Source organism: Chanos chanos, chromosome 8 (genome assembly GCF_902362185.1).
Source record: "Chanos chanos chromosome 8, fChaCha1.1, whole genome shotgun sequence".
Lineage (NCBI taxonomy): Eukaryota > Metazoa > Chordata > Actinopteri > Gonorynchiformes > Chanidae > Chanos > Chanos chanos.
In genome coordinates this window covers 36,148,143-36,165,021 of record NC_044502.1, presented here as the reverse complement: position 1 = coordinate 36,165,021, position 16,879 = coordinate 36,148,143, and the positions used below count along the sequence as shown (strand labels likewise).

The 16,879-nt window shown below is 43.7% G+C and overlaps 1 protein-coding gene across 1 annotated transcript in view; it reads left to right on the top strand.

The window, feature by feature from the left end:
• ascc3 (activating signal cointegrator 1 complex subunit 3) overlaps positions 1–16,879 on the top strand; it is a 93,208-nt gene that overhangs the window by 48,420 nt on the left and 27,909 nt on the right. The window contains exons 14-16 of the mRNA XM_030781783.1: positions 5,981–6,115; positions 15,664–15,855; positions 16,131–16,355. Coding sequence (XP_030637643.1) covers positions 5,981–6,115; positions 15,664–15,855; positions 16,131–16,355 — 552 coding nt within the window. The remainder of the gene's footprint in view (positions 1–5,980; positions 6,116–15,663; positions 15,856–16,130; positions 16,356–16,879) is intronic.

Sequence of the window (16,879 nt, the reverse complement as noted above, 5' to 3'; positions counted from 1 at the left end):
GGAATCTCATAAATCACGAAAACCAGGAGATGCTTAGCGACCGCCTCCGATTTTTGCAAAAGCCGTCTCCGCCGTTCGCTTCCTGTTGTCTTCACGTTTGATTTATTTTGCGTACAGTACATTTCATTTCTTAAATACAGCCCCTTGTCGTGAAGGAGAGTTTGTCCTCAGCGTTCGACAAACCGCTCTTCAGTTTGGCTGGATCTTTTGTTAGTAGTTGCCTTTATTAATTCTGATTACAGCCCATTGTTGTCAACGTCAACGTGCGGTCTGATTGTTGACAGGCGTGCAGTTGAGATATTAGTATAGTAAAAGCATTAAATCGAACTGATGAGATTCAATTAGCTTAATGAAGTTAAACTGATGACACACAAATCTGAAGGAGAAAGGTTCAGTGGCCATTCTTAATTCATCCGCTGTGATTGACAGCTTTACGGGCTGTAGAATAGCCGGCACTAGGTGATGTGGGTGACCAATAGGCTTTGAGATAAGATGAGAGAGTTTGCGTAGAGTCCTCATGGTCCTAGTGAACCTCACAAGCAGAACTCACCTAGCAAACTCAGGGAGACCCCTTAGCTGGAGCTTAGTCTAGGAAATAGTTTTATGTCCCATTGTTATAAAGAGACGAAACACGTCGCCCTTATAAAGAGACAAAAGATGTTCCCTGACCAGTTCACGATAATTACCCATACAGTGATCTTCACGAAGATGCTTTTACCCCGTAAAACTCTAAACATCACTTCACAATATTCTGAGGAGGGAATATTGAATGTGAGTACGCTGAGAGCACCTGGGTGCAGTTTGTGTGTGTGTGTGTGTGTTTGTGTGTGTGTGTGTGTGTGTGCGCGTGTGCGTGTGTGTGTGCTTGTGCGTGCCCGCATGCAAGACTCTCCATCTCTCAGTTTCAGAAGGACTCTTTGGAAAATGGAAGTTGTGTATTCAGCTCTCTCCTTTTAGATCCATCTGCTCTGTGAAATGAGCCTCCCTTTGAGCCTGCTGCTCCAGGCTTGGACTCCATTCAAATGCAAAAGCGTATTTGCTCATAATTTTAGAATTTTGAACTGCTAAAATCATGTATTCTGTAATGAAACACGGCAGTAAGAAACAGAGTTCATACTGATAAAGTTTTTGCGTGACTGCGTTATGAAGTGCCATTTTTGATGCAACACTGAACTGTTCTTGAATATTGAAAATGGACTGTTAACATTTTGAAACATATTTGATCTTGTCAGGGAATTGTGAGGATTATTACAAAAATGTGGCTCAGTGAAGTTTAGACTTGGTGTTTATGTCTCTCTTGCAAAGCTGCGGGTTACAGGCGTAGAGCCAGAACTCTACAGTAGGTGCCCTCTCACTCAGCTTGATATTAAATTGTCAGAAGTGGCAGTGACATATATTAATTTCATCTGGGAGTATGATGGATGGAATTTTCTTTATGAAATGCCCCCCCCCCCCCCTTCTTCCCCTCTTTCCTCCCCCAGTTGGGTCTTGGGTTGGCAGACAAAAGGCAGATGGAACTTTAATAAGCTTAGGAACCTCCAGTAACCACAGACAATGCACCCTCACAGTTTTGCACTGATATAAAAAAAAAAAGGGTTCAATAAATAATATTTGCCAGAGATGTCTCTGAGGAGAGGTACAGCCACTGCTGCATGTTATGTGTGTGTGTGTGTGTGTGTGTGTGTGTGTGTGTGTGTGTGTGTGTGTGTGTGTGTGTGCGTGTCTTTTTTTACCGTGTTTGTGTTTATGTTTGAGGAAAGAGAACAAAAGAAAGAAAAGGAGGCTACTGACTGGTTTGAACTCAAAGTTTGTTTTTTAAATTGAATATCGTCATAATTGTACAGTGTACGCCAGAATTTTCCACTAGTTTCATTTCATTTTAAATGCATAAGATTCCGTTGAAACTGGAGGTGACAGTATCCAGGACATACAGACTGGGTGGTGGTGTTAGCCGACCAGTGGAACGTTCAGAGTTTTCTTTGAGGTCTGAGTAGTCATTCCTTTAGCCCTGTGCTGTTAAGCAGGTAGTGTAAAAATCCGCTCTCTCATTCACTGCTGTTTCTCTCTGTAATCATACTTCCTACACATCTCTCAAGTCAGACCTGTGCTCTCCACAGTCATCTCTATAACAAACAATGCAAAAACATCTCTGCAGTATCGTACAACACTTTCTGTGCTTTCATGCTGTACAGTTCTGTTAACAATGAGTCTACGTACATTTATCATGCACAACAAACAGATGTCTCTGGTAAATGGAGGGAAAGGGATTATTGACATTCTTTCCTGTCTACTTCTTTAGACTCGTTAGATGAATCAGTATCTTTTAAAGGTAGAGAGGCCTGCACTGGCAACCCAACCTAAAGTCAATGCTGATGCATCTCAGGTTTTCAGTTATCAAATTCTGCACATCCAGTACTTTATTATTGAGGGGAGGAAACATAATGTGGCATTTTTGTTGTGTCTGCCATCTGCTCTCGCTCTCTTTAGAAAATGTAAAAAAAATGTGGTTTGCTTAGAGGTCTTCTTTGAAGCTCAACATTTTGTGTTCTGTTGTTATGTGTAAACATTTGACCTCCTACAAGAAGCGCAACATAACAGCCCTGGCCTGACGTGTGTCTGCTATGGAAACCAGTGTGTGTGCTGCAACAAGAAAAATGGAGAAAAATCCTACGATGGCTTCAGCGTGTTTTAGTCGGGGCGATTCAGCCTCACACCGATGTGTGGTCTCTTCCATAATAACAATGCGCTTATCACCTAACTTAAGCATCTGTTTATGTGCTTTCCTTTTCTTCACCCCCCCCCCACCCAGTTCTCTTCATGACAAAAATTTTTCTCAAGCAAGCTTGGCAAACAGCTGTAGGAGTCTCCTCAGAATTCGGATTGCCCCCCCCCCCCCCCCCCCCCCCCTTGTTTTTGCATCAATATGAGTTAATCCAGATTGCTGTAGGCGGTGGCGGGGGGGAAAAAATGTGTTGGCAGGTGTTTAAGGACGTGTTTGTGTGTTTTTGGAAGGCTGTCCTTAAATTAGCAATCATGAATTAATTAGCTTCCAATTTTCCATCAGCCCAAATTATTGTGATAAACGCCAAAGTGTTGGGTCTGTTTCCAGGTACCAATGGGGAAAAGAAGTGCAAAGCAAACAAGAGGGAGAAGAAGAGAATAGCAGAAATCCACTGAGTCTGGGCAGTGCATCCACTGTTTGCCAGTACAAAACAGCCTGTGGTTTTTCTTCATTTTGCTGCACTAAAACTGCTGTAGGACAAGCTTATCTGATCCGTTTAGAGATGACAGAGGTGTTTGCTCTCACAAATCTCTCAGTATTGTGTGGGAACATCCGTTTCATTCATTCTGTTGTTCATTTTGTGAGAATACTAAATACTACTTGTCCCCGTATATCCATCCTTCAGGGTTTTTCCCTAAACCCAACATGATGAGTTTCAGTCGGGGGGGGGGGGGGTGCTTTTTGAAGTCAGTTGGTTCTCATGATATGGTTCGATTCCAAACCCCAGTCTCTCGTTTCTTAAGTCAATGCATGCACAGAGGAGACGAAACTATTGAGCCTGACGTTGCTTTTGACAAAGGGAAAAAAAAAAATATCTTTCCGATGAAAAATCAAGTTGTTTGTCGGAGGAGGGGAGACAGACAGTTTTAGGTCAAAAGAGTTTGTTTTCTCTTTTAACACTTTTATCTGACTTTTGTCTGCTACACATCTATATTTAACGAGAAATCGCTCAAAACTATGAAATGCAAGTTCAGTCTGCTTGGAGCCACGATAAAACTCACAGACACGTGTACACACCAAACACATATGCTCTTTAGTCACATGGTTCTGCATTATGTGTGTACTTGAGAGAGAGGAGGGGGAGAGAAGGCGAATGACAGGAAGGTTAGGTATAAAGAGAGAGAATGAATCAGGGTTACATAGAGAACAGTGCCAGAGGAGATGGTAAGACTGGTCTGTTCTGCTGAGCTGGAATCAGTTGTGGCACATTAGTGGCGCAGTGGCCCACTGTGTCTGCTACAGAGAAAAGGATAAAATAAATACCTGCAGGCTTACTCCTCTCTCGACTCAGACAAACACGATGCTCTTTCCTCTACTCACACTCACTCTCTCTCTCTCTCTCTCCCTCCCTGTCTCTCTGCCCCTCTCTCTTTCTCTCACACCTCTTCTCTCTCTCTCACTCTCTCCCTCTCTCTCTCTCTCTCTCTCTGTACTTTTCTTTACGCTGTCCTCAAAGGACAAAGGAGAGAGGGAGAGAGCAAGAGACAGAGAGAGAGAGAGAGAGAGAGAGAGAGGTCTTTTGCTACCATCTCATAACTGTCTTGTATTTCTGTTATTGATTGGTTTTGTCTGGGGTATTGACTGGTTTGCAAGGGCAGTCTGAGTATAATAGGAAAATTACATCCCTGCTTTATCCTTTTACAAAAGATGGAGATACTGCTGTGCCCTTCTGGAGCTGTAATTGAACTCTTGTTGGCAGGAGAGGGTGCACTAGCTGGCAGAAAGGGAAGTCTTTGGTTGTGGCAGAGCTTAAGTTAACTGTGAGGAACAGTAAACAGGAATGAATGACTGTGGACACACTTATACTTTGTTGGTCCGTGAACCTTGAACATGCCTTTTGCTGTTAGATGTATCTGCTTAATATACGATACCAGATGTCACGATACCAGAATTTTGGTACTCGGTGCCGGTACCAGTGAAATTCCACGTTTCTCGATACCCGATTTCAATACCACAGCAAAAACAGGAATCCCATTCAGCCTATACTCCTTTATTTTAAAAATCTTGCACAGACATAAAATCTGGAGCAATGATGTGTAACAGCTGCTTTAGAGTATCTCCTTCGTTATTCAACTATACAGTATCATGCTCTCATAGTATAACATAAAAGATACAACAATAATAAAATATAAAAGATAAAAGTACAGTAACAGCAGCTTTAAAAAGTGTGGTATCTAACCTTCGGGTAGTTAGTCATTCGTCATCCAAGTAAACTAGTATTGGCACAAATGCAGTGTTTGATTGCACGGCTTTCCTACTGCAGTACCCTGGCAGTGCTAAGGGGGAAAAAATAAGTAGGCTGAACATATAGATCAAAATAAGAAAACTGACTGTCAAGCCCAACACTGGCATGTAGCCTTCAAGTTTAAAAGAAAAAAAAAAGACATCCTGGCACAATATTGATTTTAAATCTGAGGAACTCTTTGACATGCCTAGTTGTAACTTAAATGTTTTTGTACATAGACTCTGAAAACAAGGAAAGGTCAACATTTACTATCATGTGACGGACCATTGTTGTCTGTAAATATCTATTTAAAAGGCCACCGTTATGTTTCGTCGACACTTAACACGACAATGAACTATAGCCTAAACCAAGGTATTTTGACACTTAATCATATCAACCATCTTACGCACGTTTCTTTTTGTTAAGTTTGGCTGTGAGCAGCTTTACTGTGCACCATTTTCATTTGTCTTTTTTTTTTTCTCATGTTTTTCTCACATATCAGTGATCATGCCCAAGTTCCTCCTCTGCTTGAAGTCAGTCAGACAGGAGTGCAGTACCGATTTTGGCTTTGTATTACCGATACTGTAATAAAACTAGCACCATTATGTTTTCTGAATTTCGACATCGACCTCCTGCCACAGTATCAGTATGTGTGACCTCCCTAATCCTCACATGTGTCTAGATTGCTAGTCCCTGTCAAAAGCATCAAACAGAAATCACCAGCGGTAATAGTAGTACTTATATATTGTAGCTCTGCATTGTGAAAAGTAGAGATTCAGCAGTATAACACTGTATTGGTAGGAAGTAGAGATTCTGTATTATAACTCTGTGTTGTAAGGAAGCAGAGGTTCAGTAGTACAGCTCTATATGGTTAGGAAGCAGAGTTTCAGTGGTATAACTCAGCATTGTAAGGAAGCATAGTAGTGGTAGTAGTAGTAGTCTCATTAGTACTAACTCTATATTGTCTGTTGCAGGTAATGGTGTTTGTCCATGCCCGTAACGCCACCGTGCGTACCGCCATGAACCTGTTAGAGATGGCCAAGAACCGTGGGGAAGCATCCTTCTTCCAGCCAGAGCAAGGTCCTGATTACGGCCAGTGTGAGAAACAGGTAAGCCATACAGTTGAGAACTTCACACCTCAGAAACAGATCAGCTGAACTTTTCAGTCCTCAGTTTACATAGATCATGTCAAGGTAATACGATCAGTAATCACACTGATGTAAATGCCTGTAAGATTACAGGTGGATATGTTGTAACATGTTTCCCTACATATAGGTTTGTATGCTTAGGTTTTTGTTATGTTAGGAATGTAAAGCCATGTAATGCAAAAAAAAAAACCCTCATAAATTAAAAAAGATGATTGTGTGATCATTGTACAGTTTGCTGAATTTTACCGCAGGTAATCTATATACTGGTGTCTGCTGTTGCACTGGGACCTTAATGAGTCAGAACGTGAGATGTTCCATAATGTTATTAATGTTACGGTGATACAGTTTCCCAGACATACATAGCTGTAGCACAGCCTGTATATTATAATGAGCCTACAGTAGCAACTTTGTAATTAATAAGAGTGTATTTATTGCTCAGTTCTGTCCCTGGGTGGCTATTGAGATGCTCTGTCCTTTCCCTGGGAGTCACGAAGGATGTGGACCACAACACTGTTCCCTTTCTCTGTGTTGTTTCTCGGTACTAGCTGCACTTTTTTGGCTCTGTCAGATGAACTGAGTGCTGTTATTTATGAGCATTTATGCATGAGCTCTAAGGGAGAGGAAAGTGGCAGAAATTGAGGTCGCTCACCTCTGCGGCAGCGCTCGTTCAGGGGGAGAGCGGTAAACAACGTCAGAGAACGCGCGTGCGCGCGCGGGCAAGGCCGAACGAACCCAGCCCACAGCAAAATGAAAGCTGGGGAACAGCTCGAAAAAACTTGCGGCTTCTGCTGTATTAGCAGCAACGGCTCTGGCAGTTAGAACCACGGCGTAGACCTCTCTCCGTCCTTCCAACGTTAAGTTCATCTTCCGTGGTTCTCTGTGAAGAGACGCTTTGTACATTAAAAGAGACCGGAGCCACTTTGCTATTCACGAGCCATTTAGTGAAAGTGCTGTCATAAAAAAAAAGGGATTCATGAAGAAAAATGTTTGTTCAAGGCTTTTGTAACATGACTTAATCAAAGGGGAATCACATCTTAATTCTTGTTTTGATTTGATAAAGCATTTGTAGTCCAGTAGCCATAGTAATCCTTTGGTTTAGCAGCTATCGAAAGCTTAGCAGGGATGAAACAGACATGCTGTAGGTGGACCTGAAGTAATGGTGCATTCATTTTAGCCACAAAAATAGTATTGAACCGTAATTGGACAAATTAAGCCATTTGTTGCTTGGCAACAATGAGAAACCAATTGGAGAGACTAATAGCATGGTCACATGCTGGTCACTTCAGAATTCTGAAGTGAGAGCTCAGGATATGTCAAAAGAGCAGAAACTGCTTTAGGTTGATTTGAACCTTTAAACGGTACCTTTCCCGTATCATATATTTGTATATGTCTGTGTGTGTGTGTGTGTGTGTGTGTGTGTGTATATGTGTGTGTGTGTGTGTGTGTGTGTGTTTCTCCGGCGGTGTTCTTCCTTTTTTAAGATGTGTTCTGCAGTAAGACAGTTTTCTGTACCTTAGCTCGTGGCATTTTCTCACCATCTCAAGCCACCGACGTAACATGGCCGCAAGGGCGGAAAAAAAACTAACCGAGCCCTCGGTCCTCTGGCCGTCGCCGGACCACGCAGGGAAACGGAGGGAGTTGTGCTGCAGAACACTCTCTGGTCCAATTGGTACTTGCCTCATTAAGCAGCGCATGGTGCCGCAGGCACGGGCTGCTGATCAGGAGCTGGGCGTGATGGATTTGACTCATCCCAGCTGCACGTACGTAGACAGGGATCAATACGCAGCTAGGGAAGAGGCTTTGAGCTGACCCGCTGCTTCCACCTGCGGTTGCTCCCATTTCTCCGGATGATGACCGCGCACTGCGTTGCTCCCATAGACACACCACTGCACCTCAACACTGGCATCACTTTACAACCTGTGTGTATGCAAGTGTGAGCTAGAAATACAGTTTAGTGATATGTTTCCACATATGTCTCTCTTTTTTGTTGTTGGTTTTTTTTTGCGTGTGCATTCGTCTACTAACTGAAGTGAATAGCGTACAGTCATGTACGTGTGAAGGTAAAGATAGATTCAGATGAAGAGGGTGATGTTCAAGTAGCAGGAGGTGGCGGAGGACAGCAGGTTTGGCATTATTCACACTTTCTCACAGAGGACAGAGAGATGCATTTAGTAACCTGTCTTCGCTCCAGGGGTTCTTCAGTGGAAATGGATGCCTCATTTGAACACGGCTCTCTTAATCTGCTCTCTGTTTACGTAAGATGGAGGGAGATGTGTTAATCGCGGCATTGTTCACACTCGCGTTTACCGAGAGATTAAAAAAAGAACAGTATGAAGACGTGCTTGTTTTAAGACCGAACAAATTTGACCTATATATAAGAGGACAATTTGTACATGTATGGATTTGTCTTTTTTTCTTCTTCTTTTTCTTTTTCTTTTTTTTTGGGGGGGGGGGTGGTAAGTGTGTGTATGTGTTTGTGGTAGGAGTAGGAGCTGAAAAAAAAGACCAGAGTAGGTAAACATTCTACAGCAGCGCGTACGTAAACCTTAACATCAAAAGAGCTTGCATTTTGTCTTTATCTTAGCACAGTGATGCGAGAGGTGAGGCACACTGTGCTTGTTTTTTTTTGTTGTTGTTGTCGTTGTTGTTGGGGTTTTTTTCGGGGGGGGGGGTTTCGGGAGCAGGCGAGATTACGCTGTTTGTGGGATTTTGTGCCGTTCTCCACCTGTTGAGTCTCTGAGCGCGTGGCGCGTTGCGCTCATGGAGTTAGGGGATTAAAGCGTGTGTTAGAATGAGGTGAGACAGGGGTTCGTGTTTCACCCGCCCCGCTTTGGCCTTAGCAACATTCGCTAGCCCCACTCTCTCTGAGTCTCCAATCGCTCGCCCTCTCTCACCCACAGATAACACATAGCTTATTTGCTTATGGAAATTGCCCAACATTAATATTAATACCTTTTATTTTCTTCTCTTTTTTTTTTTTTTTTTCAAATCTCCCATATGCATACCTAGTGAAACGCTGCACCTCTAAGGTCAATTATATAAGTCAGCATTATTTATCCTACTTTAAAAGTCAGAAGTGAGTCCACTACGCATTTTTCTCATAATGTTCATTAATTTGCTTTATCGCTTCGTTTGAAGAGGCTGTCAATCAAGCTTAGATATCTTAATGCACCCACTTGACTAAGTGCTGGTGGAGTGTAGCAGGAATAATGGCTGTTTATTAAGCTCGTGTCTATGCAAAGTAATCTCAGCCAGAGAGCAAAAGTTTCTAATTGAGCACAAATGTGCCTGGGCGTTTGAGTACGTTTGTTGAGGGGAAAAAAAAAAAAAAAAAACATTCAGGTTTGTGTTCTGAGCGTACCTGTGTGATTGGCCTAAATGAATCCTGATTGTGATATGCAGCATGCGTCCGTGTTCCATAAAAATCGTATACAATATGTGTGTATGGAAGAGATATTGAAGACAACATTTAAACATATGATGGAGTATGCAAGCTTTCCTGCATCCAAATAAGAGACACAGTAACACAATGGAGTCACTACTGGGGTGAGTATGTGTATTTCTGCTGTGCACAAGCCATAATAAAGTAAATTGACTGCGGAGAGTGCTGTGTGTGTGTGTGTGTGTGTGTGTGTGTGTGTGTGTACGTGTGTACGTGTGTGTGCACACGCACGGTGTGTGCTTGCGAGTGCCTGTGTGTGTGCTCGCACACGTGCATGCGTACATGCGAGGGTGTATTTGAGTTCCTCAGTGTGCGTGAGAGAGAGAGAGAGAGAAAGAGAGAGAGAGACACAGTAACAGAAGTTGACTGGGAGCAGGGCGTGAGTGAGAGTGAGTTGGCTGAAGGACTTGAGGCTATAAATAGAGATGATGGATAGGGATTCCACTCAGAGGGCCTGCTTCAACTCACACCCCATTTATTCTGCTTATCATACAACAGCCAATTATTATTAAAGTGTGTGCTACCACACTAAAGTGTGTCTATGAGTTTGACTGTAAGGGGGTGAAAATAAAAAGCAATTTATTCATGTCATAGCGCTATGTTAGTCTATGACCCCAGTATATACTTGATAGAGTTGTGTAATCTACTGGTGTGGTTTGCATGTTATCATAGCTCAGTTATATGGTTCGATTTCTCGCTCGCATATATACGGACATACCAACAAACTTCATTTGAGAACAGAAAAGCAATATGCATTACAGTGCACAGTGCTGTCAACACTACAAACGTCCATTTTAAAGCCTGTGAAATCATCGTACTCAAAATGTTATCGCCGCCCTGCACTGACAGATGTGTGGCGTTTCTGGCATTGCGGTTACCATAACACACTGGTTTGAAACAGTGCAGCTGTGCATGGCTTCAGAGCGCTGCATGTACGCAGACTTCTGAGCAGATGAGGATCGCGTCCGTCCAGCTGTCTGTCGGCTCTCCGTCGGACCACCGAGGTAAACCCCCCCCCCCCCCCCCAACCTCAGCTTAAGCTCCGCAATGCCGGAAGGTCACCCCCACCTGCCAGAAAAACCGCTGCGGCCGCGATCTGCGCCTCTCGTAGGGACCCTCGTGCCCTAACCATCTTGCCTCGCCCTGGCAACCGCGACCGTGCCCTTCAGCAAACGCGGCGACAGGTTTCTGCTTGTACCCACGTCCCCCCCTCAGCCCCTGCCTTCCTGGCCCCGGGCCTGGATCTCTCTCACTCTCTCTCTCTCTCTCTCTCTCTCTCTGTCTGTCTGTCTGACTTAATCCGTGGCTCCCAGCCCTCTGACATGACGGCCCGGGCGAACGCTGCCACCGTTTTCACAGCCAGACCAGGAGCCATGCCTTCAACCCCCTCTGTCTGATTGTTGGATGTGAGGGGACATCTAGTGGTTAAACCTCAAGACTGCAGGGTGGCCAGATGACTCTCTCAGCGTTGGGAGAGCTTTTACAGAGACAGAACGGGACAGAATGGGATGTTTGTGAAGAACGTCAGTGGAAGGGCATTGTGTGGCTGGAGATGAGAAGCTGAACATCAGGACTGTGAAGTGGAGGATGTGGTTCTTTTGGGACAGAGTCTTTGTAAATCTGATGGGTTTTTTGTATCGCCTGCAGAAAAGCTATGACAGGAGTCTGTCAGGTAGTCTGTTTGAAAGTTCAAATGAAGGCCTTTGGAAATTAGGTTGAGGTGCTTTTTTTTTTTTTTCTGCACTTGCTATCTTCGCAAACTCCAGGGACAATGTAGGTACGTAGGATTTAGCTCATTAATTCCTATATTTGCCTCTGTGCTCATCTATTTTTACCGAGAGTCACTTCTGAAGTGTCACAGCTGTCGTCTTCAAATGCCGTCGCGCCAGTGTGCGTCCAGAGCCGAGCGGCTTCGGCCGACCAAAGAGTGGCCCGGTCACGCTGAAACACTCTTCCACAACAACACACAAATCACTAACTCCTAGACAGACACAAAACTCTTTTTGTTCTTCTGTCGTTGCCACAGAACGGTTTTCAGCCATTAAGGTCAGTGTTTGGCCACACAAACTTTTGTTCCTTTTCGAGTGCTGTCATCGTGTCTCCTAAAAGCTAAATGGTCCCCCGTCTCCGCCCACCGTGTCCCTTAGTGATGTAGCGTTAGTCAGTCTCCACATCCTTCTCTTTCTGATGCACGCTTCCTGTCAACACTTTTTGCCTGTTCTCACTGGCGTCGCATGAACACAGAAACGCTTTCACGTCCCTTTGAGTATGTGTGTATTGATTGGACCAGATTCATGAAGCGTACATGATCATATTGCTTTACCAGTTACTCAGCATTCAATAATGCACATTTTTAACACAGATAGAAAAAGTGTTGTCGCAAGAAGAGTAGGAGGAAGAGGGAAATAGTGCATTTGAGTGGCAGCTCCTCCCACTCCAACTCCCTCTCTCTCTCTCTCTCTCTCTCTCTCTCTCTCACTCTCTCTCTCATTCTCTCCACTCATCCAGGGTTAATGGCCTGTCAAACTAGCGACAGAAATATTATGACTGTTAAGGGCTTTTAGATCAGGGATGAGCTTGTACTCTCTGCGAATTTGAGAAAACATATGAACAATTTGTGTGTTACATGATGCGTTAATTATTTCACCAAGAGCGAAATTCACTCTCTCCGCATTGATTGACGTACGAGATGAAGAGGACTACCATAAAAAGCCAGCAATAGCGTTTGGGCCCTGCAGAAAACCAGCCCTCAGACACAGGCAGCCTGTGCTCGTGGGAACTCATGGAAGCCTGTGTCATTTCCGTACATGTGCTAACCTTGGCTTTGTAGTCCCTGGGCGTGCTACGGATAACGTCTGGTCCGTTTAAGAATGAAGCGACGGGTAATCACCTGTGTCTGCATTTGACGGGCCCGCTGTGCCATACACGCGGCCCGGGCTTGAGCTTAGCGCGTAGGGAAATGATCTCCACACGACAGGTCTTAATGGGGGCTGATCGGAACGGCGATGTGCCGCCACCTCGAATCCAACCTCGCCGGAGCGGCTCCCGTCCCCCCAATTCACTTTAACTCTGGCCCGAGAGAACACAAGCCTAACGCATCCCGACACCTCAAAGCAAACCTTATCTTAAGCATTTCAATTAGACTATGAGCCTAGCTTTACGCAGCCACACCCCCCCCACCCCCCACCAGAGCATGTGCACTCTCCTCCGTATCTCTCTACAAAGCTCTCTGTCTCCCTCTCTCTTTCCCTCCCCGTACCTCTCTCTCTCTCTTTCTCTCTCTTTCCGTCTGACTTTACTGCTGCTGCTCAGTCAAACGGCAGACACACAGAGAGCGCTCGTTCACATGTAAAAGCACACAGGGCTCTTTCTCAAGTTAAAACACAATAAAACACAAGTCCTCCACACAGCATATCTTTAAACTTCTGACCCAAAAGCCACTACATGTAATAGGTAAAAACAGAAAGGCAAGAATAACCCGGTATACCATGGAAAAGACTTGGTCGTAACAGAGTGACTGACTGTAAGAAAGTCTGTAGAAATCAGCCAGTTAGGTTACAGGAAAGAGAGGCGGCAGGGGAGTATTTATAAGAAACAAAGATAAGCATCAGAGACTAGCACAATTCATTTAAGAACTGAAAAGAGCGGCAGATAGAGGCTCTGTGATAAACCATCACTTAAAAGGCTTGCAGCTAATAGCTTAAGTAACACAATGGAAACACAGAACTTCTCATTAAGGGAAAGGATAGTACAACTCATTATAGCGGAGTAAACAGGAGAACACTAAGGAATAGACAGTTTGTAATGGGTTTTTTTTTTTGTTTTTTTTTAATTCTCTTAAGTCTTCCGTCTTCTTTTTCTTGGTGAGTCAGAGCATTGATTGACGGAAACAAACGTTCTCGCTAGGAACCGAGATGGGCTTCCATGACGAAACAGAAACAGCGATTTTACGAAACAATGCGAAGTTGAGCAGTTTGTGTTAAAACAAGCACACATACACATTATCAAGCTAGTGAGTCAGTGAGTCAGGTCTGTCATTGGTCTAATGTCGTTGGTATTCTGTGTGGATAAGCCGACACTGTGAGAGAGAGACAGAGAGAGAGAGAGACAGATGCTGTCTGTAATGGGCTTTTTCTCAAAGGCACAGGGGCCTCGTTGCCATTGACCTCCATTTAGACTGAGCTAGAAAGAGATAAAGCCCTCTGATGGTGAGGCCATTACTGCCTGGGTAGGGCGTGACCCTCGCCTCCAGTCAACACAACACACATCTCAATCTCCCTTCTCATCACAGCCTACTCTCTCATTGTGTGTGCATGTCTGTGTCTCTCTGTCTGTCTGTCTTTGTTTAGAGTGACGTGTGTGTGTGTGTGTGTGTGCGCGCGCGTGTGTGTGTGCGCGCAGACGTGCGCATGTTCCTCTGTTTGCAACATGGCAGTTTACAAATACTCTTAACAAGCTACCTGTTCCTTATTTTCCTGTCCTCTCTGTTATTTCATTGCACTTTTAAAGGTCCAAATGCAGTATTCTGATTGTATTTGGGTATATTTGACCTTTGAAGGGCATTCTGTTTGCTCTGTTACTTTAAATCTCCGGAGACTCACTATCATTAAATTAATCTAAATTATTTTACATGTGGCATAAATCTCTGGTCATTTGAAGTCAACCAAAGAAAAACATTCCAAGAAAACTTTTTTTTTTTTTTTTAATCAAATACGGCATCACAAATACCCAGGCCTATGCTTTCAATGCTGTGTGTACCGTCCCACTGCAGAATAATGCTATGTAGTCATTGTTATATCTTCTGTAATTGTCTTCTGTAATGTGTTATTAGACTGGTGAATTCTTTGGGTGAGGGATGTCTTGGACCATTCCGCACTTTGGAATCTCTCAAGATCTTTTGGTCTACACTCATTCTCTTCAAGTCTAACCAATTTCATATTCGCACAAAACCGTGGTCAGTGAACCATTCTTTCGTAGATTTTGAGATATGCCTTGGATAATTTTGCTGAAAGCTCCACTAGCAGCCAAGTCGTAGTGTTCTGGCCAAGGGAGCCAAATTTTAGGCAAAAGTATCTGAGTACTTTTTAGAGTTTATGATTCCATTTAGCTGAACAAGAGCTACAGTATCAGTGAATACAAAACAGTCCCATAACATCATAGATCCATAATATTTCATTGTAGCTGTGAACACCTTGTCAATATAGGCATTGTCTTTATAACACCAAACCCCATCTTTGCTTTCCAGGGATATAGAGCTTGTCTAGCCCAGTCCAGACAGGTTTACCAGCAACGGTTCCTCTACAGGCTGTAAGCTTATTAGTTACTGACCTTCTAGTGGAAAGTGGTATCTTTTTATGTCCAGTTTTTATTATCAACTGCAAGCTTGTGAAGGTCTGCAGGTATTAGCACTCCCTCTCGAGGATTCATTCCACGTACCCGATAAAAAAAGAAGGAAACCATGGGCGATTTAGAAGTGTTTTCATAAAATTTTAGTTAGCAAAAAGTGTGGAACAATGCAGCTGATTTTTTTTTCATGCATTTTTATTCAAAGTGTGTCAAGGGGTGAGGATGGTTCTGGCATATCTTAAAAATGTGTTTTATTTTGTTCTTTTCTTCATCTGTAGAAATAGTTTATTGTCTCAAAATTTATTTTCCATGTTTTGAAAATAAAATGTATCACATGACCTGGGTTGTTTGTTTTATGCTCCTCTTTTCTCATCTATATCAAGGTCATGAATAATTCTGGAAAGAATTCTTGTACCTTGGTTAGAGTGCCCTGTGAAATTAGTTCATTTAATGAGTACTTGTTTTGTAAAGATGCTGCAATGTTGGATGCTTTAGACTGTTTGACATGGCAGTTTGGATATAGTCAGTGGTAAATCTGATTTTTCTGAAAAGCAATATCAGAACGATGTTGTTCCACTAGATAGCAGAGCAGCGACAGAATCTTGGAATGCTCTAGAAGCAGGCAATGAGTAACAGTTGTGGGAACAGTGAGTGACTTATGGCTCCCCTTTGACCCAGAGCTCTGTTTGGTATCACGGATCTGTATGTGCGTCTCCTACAGGTGCAACGGTCCAGGAATAAACAGATGAGGGAGATGTTCCCTGACGGATTTGGGATTCACCATGCTGGAATGCTGCGGCAAGATCGTAACCTTATGGAGAGCATGTTCTCACGAGGTTACTTGAAGGTTCTCGTGTGCACAGCTACGTTGGCCTGGGGAGTGAATCTGCCTGCTCATGCAGTCATCATCAAGGTTAGATGTCCTGCTTAGCTAGGCCGTTTTTCAGTGGGCGTCTTTGTGTGTGTGTGCTTTCTATATCTCTAAGATAAGATTTTTTTGGGGGGGGGTTTTCTTTGCATGTATGAACGTCCCGTATGCCTGCTGACATAAAAAAGAATGTTGAATAATATGTTAATATTTGACCATTGCGCATCCTGCTGTGGTCTTTGAAGGTCTCGAGTTGTGTTGCTCTCCCCTCCTCAAGTTGTCTCTTTGATGTCAGCAGCCTGTTGTTTCCATGGTAACAGGGAACTCAGATCTACGACGCCAAGCGAGGCGCCTTGGTGGACCTCGGAATACTGGACGTGATGCAGATTTTCGGGCGTGCCGGGCGACCTCAGTTCGACAAGTACGGAGAGGGTACCATCATCACCACCCACGACAAACTGAGTCACTACCTGACCCTCCTCACCCAGCAGAACCCAATCGAGAGTCAGTTCCTGGAAAGTCTACCTGACAACCTCAATGCTGAGGTACTGACCGAATGCCCCAAAAACCCTTCACAGCCAACAGCTCACATTTAGCTGAAATTATGACATGGGACAAGAACTGTCCCATGTAGACTAAAAGAGCAGAACGAACAACAGTAAGTCAAACAGTACACGTTTTAAATAGAGGATTTTTGTGGCAATTGGTAATATAGTTCAGCGTCAGCAGCCACCGGCAAAAATGCCTGTTGTCCTTCAGCCTGCCACAAGGTGGCAGCATTTAAATGGCTTGTAGAGGAGTAGTCCTTTTTTAATTGACCACAAGGTGGTGCAAAATGATAACAAGTGACACATTGGAGTTGCATGTTGTTTTTTTAAGGGTATTTTGTATGATGTTTTTGTGTGTGTGTGTGTGTGTGTGTGTGTGAGACATATGCACATATGTATTAATGTCTGTGTGGATCTCTGTCATCGTAAAACTTACACTAACAGAGCAATAGCATATGCCTGTTGAGTACTGCCTCCGTCAATGAGAGTGAATTGGGGGGTGGGGCATATATTTTCTTGAT